This window comes from Anomaloglossus baeobatrachus, chromosome 11 (genome assembly GCF_048569485.1).
Source record: "Anomaloglossus baeobatrachus isolate aAnoBae1 chromosome 11, aAnoBae1.hap1, whole genome shotgun sequence".
NCBI lineage: Eukaryota > Metazoa > Chordata > Amphibia > Anura > Aromobatidae > Anomaloglossus > Anomaloglossus baeobatrachus.
In genome coordinates this window covers 41,583,560-41,593,717 of record NC_134363.1, presented here as the reverse complement: position 1 = coordinate 41,593,717, position 10,158 = coordinate 41,583,560, and the positions used below count along the sequence as shown (strand labels likewise).

The following is a 10,158-nucleotide window of genomic DNA, read 5'->3' as shown; positions in this document are numbered from 1 at the left end:
CAAAAATTGGAAGCCCCAACGATGACGTGTGTGTACAAAATGGCCCCGAAAGAAGAACGGCTACGTGCCCAGAAGATCTCAAAACAGCATGGGAGCGAAACCTAACGTTTCACACATGCAAAAGTGGCAAAAATACCAAATTTGTTGGTTTTCTGGTTAGGACTTGAGACCCTAAGGTAAAAAAAGGGGCACATTCCAATTTATGATCTCTCTACACTTCCATAATGAACATGTGCCCTTTCCCAAACCTATTAGGCTCCAATCACATTTATCCTGCGCACTATGGTTTCCATCATTATCCCCACCTACAAAAAAAAAATGGAATTCAGACAGAACCCGATATCATATTTCCTTACTTCCACAATGAACATGTGCCCTTTCCCAAACCCATTAGGGTCCAATCACATGTATCCTGCGCACTATGATTTCCATCTATATCCCCACCTACAAAACAAATGGAATTCAGGCAGAACCCGATATCATATTTCCTTACTTCCACAATGAACATGTGCCCTTTCCCAAACCCATTAGGGTCCAATCACATGTATCCTGCGCACTATGATTTCCATCTATATCCCCACCTACAAAACAAATGGAATTCAGGCAGAACTAGATATCATATCTCTTTACTTTCACAATGAACATGTGCCCTTTCCCAAACCCATTAGGCTCTGATCACATTTATCCTGCGCACTATGGTTTCCATCTGTATCCCCCCCATTAAAAAAAAAAAAATTCAGACAGAACCCAATATGGTATTTCTTTACTTCCACAATAAACATTTTCCCTCTCATACCCATTAGACTCTGATCACATTTATCCTGCGCACCACTGTTTCCATCTATATCCTCCCTACAAAAAAAAACGGAGTCAGCCAGAGCCCCCTATAGAGCCGTTCACCACGACGAGGCAGACAAAGTCATTTTGTACTCTGTCTGGCTAGGTCTATCGTCTTTAGGTGAAGACACCAAAGGGTGGTCTACCACCATAAGCACGTAGGTATTCTACCCTAGTACTTTTAGGGCAGCAATTTTCATTTTTTGGAGCAAATATAACACAACCCACACAGACGGTTCACATCCGGGGCTCATACGGTGCCTTTTATTTGGCTACTGTGGTTTATGACAAGTAGCTGCTCTATGGCACATGGTCAGAGAAGAAGACCCAAGTCGTTCAAAAAGCCTCGCATTTCATATTACAGAGTCAAGAGTAAGGACAGTAAGGCACCCAAGGCTGCGAGATATTCAGCAACCACAAAACTCTACAAAAAAAACATCTTCCTTTGCACCTTAGCAAGTAACCACATACTGTCAAAGAAGACGTCCTTCTCGTCTGTAATCACCCGCACCGGTGGCCCTGCCCAGGAACTCAGCCTTCACACAGGGACACCCAACACGTACTTTCTCATGTAATCACATTATATGCATAGAAGTTACTTAAATATAGGACTTACAATGAAATAATCAGCTGAATGACTGGATGGAGGCCTCGAGGGCAGGGTGCCCAAGAGTCAAAAATGTGGCCACAATTATTGGGTCAAGAAAGTTGCAGAGGACCTTCCCCTATGATCGTAAAGGGGATATCTGGCACCATCCACTTACACATTAGATAAGAGTGGGGCCAAAGACATTACGACCCCACATGCATGTGTCTCAATGTCATCAATGCGGCACCGGATAACCCTTTGAGGGGTCCGTAAAAGCCACCGATTTAGGTTGGACAAGACCATCTATGGAGGCCACCTGATGGACGATGGTGAGGGAGAGGGGGATTGGGCACCTGGATTTTCAATACCGATCATTTTATTTTCAGGGGAGATAGGCCGCTGCCAGAAGTGTCTGGCGGCCGATTTTTCCTCTCTCCCCAATAAAGCCAAAAAACAGGTGGACGTGCCAAGTTCTCGGGAGATAAAGTGGTCTGCTAAGCAAAAGTCCAGTCATCACCATCTCATAGGTATAGATCACCATATGTTCACTGGAACGACCAGCCGTTGATGCCAAAATGGAGCCAAATGTTAGCGTCTATATTAGGCTCCTTTCACACTGACCCGTAGGGCTTCATTGATCCATACACATGAGCTTTGAACATGGATCCATGTGTCCGTTCCGCGAGGTTCAGAACGTGTCCTATTCTCAGCCGCCCATTAAAGGGAACCTGTCACCAATTTTTCGGCCTATAAGCTGCGGCCACCAACACCGGGCTCTTATATACAACATTCTAACATGCTGTATACAAGAGCCCAGGCCGCTGTGACAACATAAACACTTTATAATGCTCACCTAGAAGGTCGCTCCGGTGCACACCAGTCGGATGGGTGGCACTGTTCTCCGGGACCGGCGCCTCCCCTTTCGGCCATCTTGGTCTTCCCTATTTTAAAGCCGTGGTGCATGACGAGTCTACGGGGATTCGTATAATACTAAGGCAACATGGGACACACTTAGCACTTCAGTTTTCCGTCTGATTCATCAGTTTTCATTGCGCTGGACTCGGGGAGGGTGAATAAAGCACAGTTTGTTTTAAAGGGATTGTCCAGGTTAGGGATAGAAGTCGACGACGTACACCGTGTGCGGTCAAGATTCTCCAGTGTTGACCACCCCCCCCTCCCGATGCCAACACCGTAGAATCCTGACCGCATACAGTGCGCGCTGCCAACTTTCATCCCAAACCTGGACAATCCCCTTAAAACAAAATGTGCTTTAATTACCCTCCCCGGGTCCAACGCAGCTCACAATGTCTGTTACTGTCTGCAGTGCTGACAGCGCTGCAGACAATCACTGACCTCAGCGGCTCCACCCAAGTAAACCTCTCAGAACTGCTGAGCTCACAACACTGTTAACCTGACATAATGGTGAAAACTCAATGTTGGACCCGGGGAGAATGAGTAAAGCACATTTGGTTTTTAAAACTACAGCCATTTTGGAAAAACCCTACAAATTACACCAGTCAAAGGACAAATGATCCATCACCAAGGTCAATCGTGGACTAGCCAATTATCATCGCGTCAATTGGGCAGAAGCCTTTCGGACACAGACTATTTATATCCAGATGATAATTGATAGTCATTGGGACGGCTAAAGCTACACCTGACGAAGCGTCTGCCATATACCTCTGCACCATCGGGGACACTTTCTACTATCGAAGTCTCAGCTAAATAATAAAAGGGGGAAAAAATTATTCATACAAAAAAAAGTAATAAGCACTAAACCCAATATACAGACTCAAACCCCAAAAAATGTATCCGTTAGCCAATCTCTCATTAAAGGGAATGTGCCACCAGGTTTTTGCTATGTAATCTGAAACCAGCATAATGTAGGGGCAGAGACCCTGATTCCAGTGATGTGTCACTTACTGGGCTGTTTGGTGTAGTTTTGATATAATCCCTGTTTTCTCTGCTGTAGCAGAATTCAAAATGCGGAGCCCTGTATAACCCCACCCACATCCTTGATTGGTAGCTTCCTGTGTACACTGATAGCAAGCTACCAATCAGTGGTGGGGGTGGGGTTACACACATTAGAATCCCTGTTTTTTTTCTGATCAGAATGCTGATCCCTGTATAACCCCGCCCACATCCCTGATTGGTAGCTTCCTGTGTACACTGTCAGTAAGCTGCCAATCAGTAGTGGGGGTGGGTTTACACACATTAGAATTCCTGTTTTCTCTGCTCAGAATGCTGAGCCCTGTATAACTCCGCCCAAACCATTGATTGGTAGCTTCCTGTGTACACTGTTAGCAAGCTGCCTATCAGTGGTGGGGGCGAGGTTACACAGATTAGAATCCCTGTTTTTTCTGCTCAGATAGCAGAGCCCTGCATAACCCCGCCCACATTCCTGATTGGTAGCTTCCTGTGTACACGGGCAGCAAGCTGTCAATCAGTGGAAGAGGGGTGGAGTTACACAGATTAGAATTCCTGTCTTTTCTGGTCTAGATGTAGCAGAGTTCTGAATGTATAACCCCGCCCATATCATTGATTGTACACAGGAAGCTAACAATGTCAGCAAGCTGCCAATCAGTGGTGGGGTTACACAGACTACAATCCCTGTTTTCTCTGCTCTAGATGTAGCACAGCTCAGAGTGCTGAGCCCTGTATAACCCCATCCACATCCCTGATTGGCAGCTTCCTGTGTACACTGTCAGCAAGCTGCCAATCAGTGGTGGGGGTGGGGTTACACAAATTAGAATCCCTGTCTTCTCTGCTCTAGATGTAGTGGTGCTCAGCAAGCTAAACCCCGAATAACCCCGCCCACAGCCCTGATTGGCAGCTTCCTGTGTACACTGTTAGCAAGCTGCCAATATGTGGTTGGGGGCGGAGTCATGAAGATTAGCTAGACTGTCTGGTATGTGACACCTAGTCCAGCAGTGATAATCTCCTGTTGATAAAACATTATATTGAAACTAAAAACACAGCCTAGTAAGTGACACATCCCTGGAATCAGGCTCTCAGCTCCTACATCATGCTGTAACCAGATTAAAAAAGTAAAATCCACTGACAGATTCCCTTTACGAGAAGCTCAGACACAAAGTATAGTTTCTCAATGTAATTATTAATTAATTCATGTATTTCTTTTATTTAATCAAACTGTTAGCAGAAATATGTTTGGCTTGCCGACAACAAATGGGGTCTGAAATTGACAGATGACACCAGTCTTGGCAGGAGGGGGCGGCACTGCATACTCAGTGAATAGGATGGTGCCATCCGGGGCCCAAAATTATGCACCAATACAATAAAGGGGTGACAACCCCTGAGGAAGACGTCCTGGTGCCGACACTTGTCGTCAAGATGGACAATATAAGGGTTAGACCTGGGGCCTTTTCCAAACCATAGAATAATAGGACCGCCCCCCAAAAAAAAAAAAAAAAAAAAGGACAATTCAAGGACTTATATATTTAGTCCCAAAAATATATATATTCACTACCAATTTGTATGTTTTAGCAGTTTTAATAGTCCTTTAAACCTTCAGTTTATACCAGCACACTTCATGAAATCACACACCAAGGTAATGACCGGAGAGGTGTGATTTTACAGCCATCCACACGTGTTACGTTCCCTATTTATTAGCGTAGCCATATCCCACACATCAACAAATACTCTAAAAAAAATAAAATAAAACAAAATTTAAAAAAAAATGCAAAAATATATTAATATATTTAAAATATTTGCATATTCAACACCTTGTGAATTTTTTCAAATTAGGCCCCAACGTACAATATTTTTTTGTTTTTATTCCATACCCCCCCCCCCCCTCAAAAAAGCACCGACGTTCCGTCTATGTGGCTTTGTCACCGGAATGATTTTCACCGCAATGCCTTCCATCTTTTTTTTTTTTTCTTCTCGCCTGCAGATAAGCATCCAGCTTTCTGGTCAGACAAGAAAGGGGAGGGTGGAAATAAAAAAAAAAAAAAAAATAAAATAAAATAAAAAAAATAAGAAAATATATAAAAAGGGGGGTGCGGTGCTTTCCCTTTGACCAAAAAAAAACGAAAGGGCATCCATAATTAATAGTTAGTTATGAAGGGAGGGATCGTGGCTCAGTCCCCTCCTCCTCCACACCTGGCCCTGGTATTGCATATGCAAAAATAAACAAACCCCCCCCCACTCCCCCCGGCTCCCCAATAATTTGATCAATTATTTACAAAATATCCAATAAAAATATATAAATAAAAAAAAATTGCTTATAGACAATAGAGCTAATTAGCCCTACACTCCCACCACTATGCCATCCATGCCCACCCTATTAATTTTTAGTGCCCCCCTACCCCTATTCTGTTGGGGTTTTTTTTGTTTCCAATAATCCCCCCATCCCCCCAAGCAGCAGCAGAAAAGAATGAGGCAAAATGGAAGGAAATCCCTTTTTGCTTGCAACGTGCTCCCTGCTGCAGACTGCAGGCCTGGAGCAGACAGGGCTGGATTCATTCTTTTTTTTTTTTTTTTTCGCCCTCCCGCTCCTCTTCTTTGCAACCATCAAGGAATTTGATGCGGGAGGGCGCTCTCTTGTTTTTTTGAGCTTGGAATGTCTGGGTGCAAAATTTAGGGGGGCTGCACCCCTCGAGCCCTAAAGTGAATTAAAGGGGGGGTGCAAATGCTGCATTAGCTCAGGTTTTTGGAGCTCTTCAGACATAACCAGGGCCAAAATCTGTGCAGCCATGCATGCATGCACCCCACACATGTGATCCCACCATATACCGTGTCCTCCTACCTTGCCTTTGCCGTCCTTTCGTAACTCCATCCCGTTCCAGCTCCCAAAGGATCTCCAAAGCCAGCGGTTGGATAATTTCTATCCATTAATTTGTGTGTGAGGTGTGTTGCTTGCTTCCTCGGCTGCTCCTCTGCTTCCTTTCTCTCTCGGTCTCTCCTTCTTGTGATCAACCAGCAAAAAAAAAAAAAAAAACACCTCAAATCTGGAGGCTGATTCGGGGTCCCCCCCTGGCAGCAGAGCTCCTCAGCCCCCCAGAAGGCTCCGCGTGCAAACCTGCCTTGTCTGGATTGCGAATGTATTTTGGTTTTTTTCTCATGGTGCAGCCATTTTTGCAGTCTCTCTATGTGTCTATTTCAGCTTCCCAGCATACATTTCAGTGAACTGTACAAAGGGGGAGGGGAGGCAGGCAGGAGGGAGAGAAAGGCAGGCAGAGCAGACAGAGGCAAGACTCCCCTCCTGCCACCGCCACACAGAGCCAGGGGGAAGGAGGAGGAGGAAGGGGCTGACACAGGCTAAAATTACACTACATCTGAGGCAGCGAGACACTCACCACTGGGAACACAGAAACAGCACACACAGAGTGCCAGCACACACTGTCTGCACACACAGAGGCAGGCCATCCCTGCACACACAGAGCCAGGGGGAAGGAGGAGGAGGAAGGGGCTGACACAGGCTAAAATTGCACTACATCTGAGGCAGCAAGACACTCACCACTGGGAACACAGAAACAGCACACACAGAGTGCCAGCACACACTGTCTGCACACACAGAGGCAGGCCATCCCTGCACACACAGAGCCAGGGGGAAGGAGGAGGAGGAAGGGGCTGACACAGGCTAAAATTACACTACATCTGAGGCAGCAAGACACTCACCACTGGGAACACAGCACACACAGAGTGCCAGCACACACTGTCTGCACACACAGAGGCAGGCCATCCCTGCACACACAGAGCCAGGGGGAAGGAGGAGGAGGAGGAGGAAGGGGCTGACACAGGCTAAAATTACACTACATCTGAGGCAGCAAGACACTCACCACTGGGAACACAGAAACAGCACACACAGAGTGCCAGCACACACTGTCTGCACACACAGAGGCAGGCCATCCCTGCACACACAGAGCCAGGGGGAAGGAGGAGGAGGAGGAGGAGGAAGGGGCTGACACAGGCTAAAATTACACTACATCTGAGGCAGCAAGACACTCACCACTGGGAACACAGAAACAGCACACACAGAGTGCCAGCACACACTGTCTGCACACACAGAGGCAGGCCATCCCTGCACACACAGAGCCAGGGGGAAGGAGGAGGAGGAGGAAGGGGCTGACACAGGCTAAAATTACACTACATCTGAGGCAGCAAGACACTCACCACTGGGAACACAGAAACAGCACACACTGTCTGCACACACAGAGGCAGGCCATCCCTGCACACACAGAGCCAGGGGGAAGGAGGAGGAGGAGGAGGAAGGGGCTGACACAGGCTAAAATTACACTACATCTGAGGCAGCGAGACACTCACCACTGGGAACACAGAAACAGCACACACAGAGTGCCAGCACACACTGTCTGCACACACAGAGGCAGGCCATCCCTGCACACACAGAGCCAGGGGGAAGGAGGAGGAGGAGGAGGAAGGGGCTGACACAGGCTAAAATTACACTACATCTGAGGCAGCAAGACACTCACCACTGGGAACACAGAAACAGCACACACAGAGTGCCAGCACACACTGTCTGCACACACAGAGGCAGGCCATCCCTGCACACACAGAGCCAGGGGGAAGGAGGAGGAGGAGGAAGGGGCTGACACAGGCTAAAATTACACTACATCTGAGGCAGCAAGACACTCACCACTGGGAACACAGAAACAGCACACACAGAGTGCCAGCACACACTGTCTGCACACACAGAGGCAGGCCATCCCTGCACACACAGAGCCAGGGGGAAGGAGGAGGAGGAGGAAGGGGCTGACACAGGCTAAAATTACACTACATCTGAGGCAGCAATACACTCACCACTGGGAACACAGAAACAGCACACACAGAGTGCCAGCACACACTGTCTGCACACACAGAGGCAGGCCAGCCCTGCACACACAGAGCCAGGGGGAAGGAGGAGGAGGAGGAGGAAGGGGCTGACACAGGCTAAAATTACACTACATCTGAGGCAGCAAGACACTCACCACTGGGAACACAGAAACAGCACACACAGAGTGCCAGCACACACTGTCTGCACACACAGAGGCAGGCCATCCCTGCACACACAGAGCCAGGGGGAAGGAGGAGGAGGAGGAAGGGGCTGACACAGGCTAAAATTACACTACATCTGAGGCAGCAAGACACTCACCACTGGGAACACAGAAACTGCAGACACAGAGTGCCAGCCCTGCCAGCACACACTGTCTGCACACACAGAGTGCCAGCCCTGCCAGCACACACTGTCTGCACACACAGAGTGCCAGCCCTGCCAGCACACACTGTCTGCACACACAGAGGCAGGCCATCACTGCCAGCACACACTGCACACACAGAGGGGCCATCCCTGCCAGCACACACTGTCTGCACACACAGAGGGGCCATCCCTGCCAGCACACTGAGGTGCCATCCCTGCCAGCACACACTGACTGCACACACACAGTGCCATCCCTGCCAGCACACACTGTCTGCACACACAGAGGGCCATCTCTGCCAGCACACACAGAGGTGCCATCCCTGCCAGCACACTGAGATGCCATCCCTGCCAGCACACACTGTCTGCACACACTGAGGTGCCATCCCTGCCAGCACACACTTTCTGCACACACAGAGGCAGGCCATCCCTACACACACAGAGTGCCATCCCTGCCAGCACACACTGTCTGCACACACAGAGGCAGGCCATCCCTGCACACACAGAGGCAGGCCATCCCTGCACACACAGAGGCAGGCCATCCCTGCACACACAGAGGGGCCATCCCTGCACACACAAAGGGTCCATCCCTACCAGCACACACTGCGCACACAGAGGTGCCATCACTGCACCCACTGTCTGCACACACTGGGGCAGGCCATCCCTGCACACACAGAGGTGCCATCCCTGCCAGCACACACTGTCTGCACACACAGAGGTGCCATCCCTGCCAGCACACACTGTCTGCACACACAGAGGGGCCATCCCTGCACACAGAGGTGACAACCCTGCCTAAATACAGCTCGGGCATCCCTGCACACACTGAGGTAGGGCATCCCCGTACACATTGTGTACACAGGAACACTCAGCTAGTGACACAGTCACAATGTAACATTCAGCTGCAATCTTGTATCCACTGCTGGAAATCTAATATTATGTATCTGAGCAGCAAGAAAATCCACACACATGTCTGATTCTGTATAATAAATACACAACTACAATATTATACAAATTATGTATAAATTATACACAAATACATGTATACAAATATATATTAAATACACTAATGGAAATCTAATATTTATGAAAGCAGCAGCAAAGTCCATACACATATCTGATTTCATATAATAAATATAGAACTGCAATACTATACAAATAAAGCAATAAATGTGAAAATTATATACAAATTTAAGAAAAAAAAATAAATATACACACAAAGAACTCAAATATGTATAAGAACAGCAGGAAAATCCACAGACAAATACAATAATATACATGTATTCTATTGTGCAAGGACAGTAAATGGACCCTTTTAAGTCCAATAGCTCATCATAATGCCCAATTCCACATGCTTTGAAAGTAGAAATGGGCCCCCTTACCTTTTGGGCCCCTGTGCAGCTGCACAGGTTGAACCAAAGACATCTTTGATCCTATATATATATATATATATATATATATATATATATATATATATATATATATATATATGTATATATATATATATATGTATATATATATATATATGTATATATATATATATATGTATATATATATATATATGTATATATATATATATATA

At 47.0% G+C, this 10,158-nt stretch overlaps 1 protein-coding gene across 1 annotated transcript in view; it reads right to left on the bottom strand.

Moving 5' to 3' along the window:
- Positions 1–6,531, bottom strand: part of PRR12 (proline rich 12) — a 106,272-nt gene extending 99,741 nt beyond the window's left edge. Inside the window, exon 1 of the mRNA XM_075327987.1 lies at positions 6,195–6,531. Within this exon, the coding sequence (XP_075184102.1) occupies positions 6,195–6,280 (86 nt within the window). The 5' untranslated portion in view covers positions 6,281–6,531. The remainder of the gene's footprint in view (positions 1–6,194) is intronic.
- Positions 6,532–10,158: the final 3,627 nt, after the last annotated feature.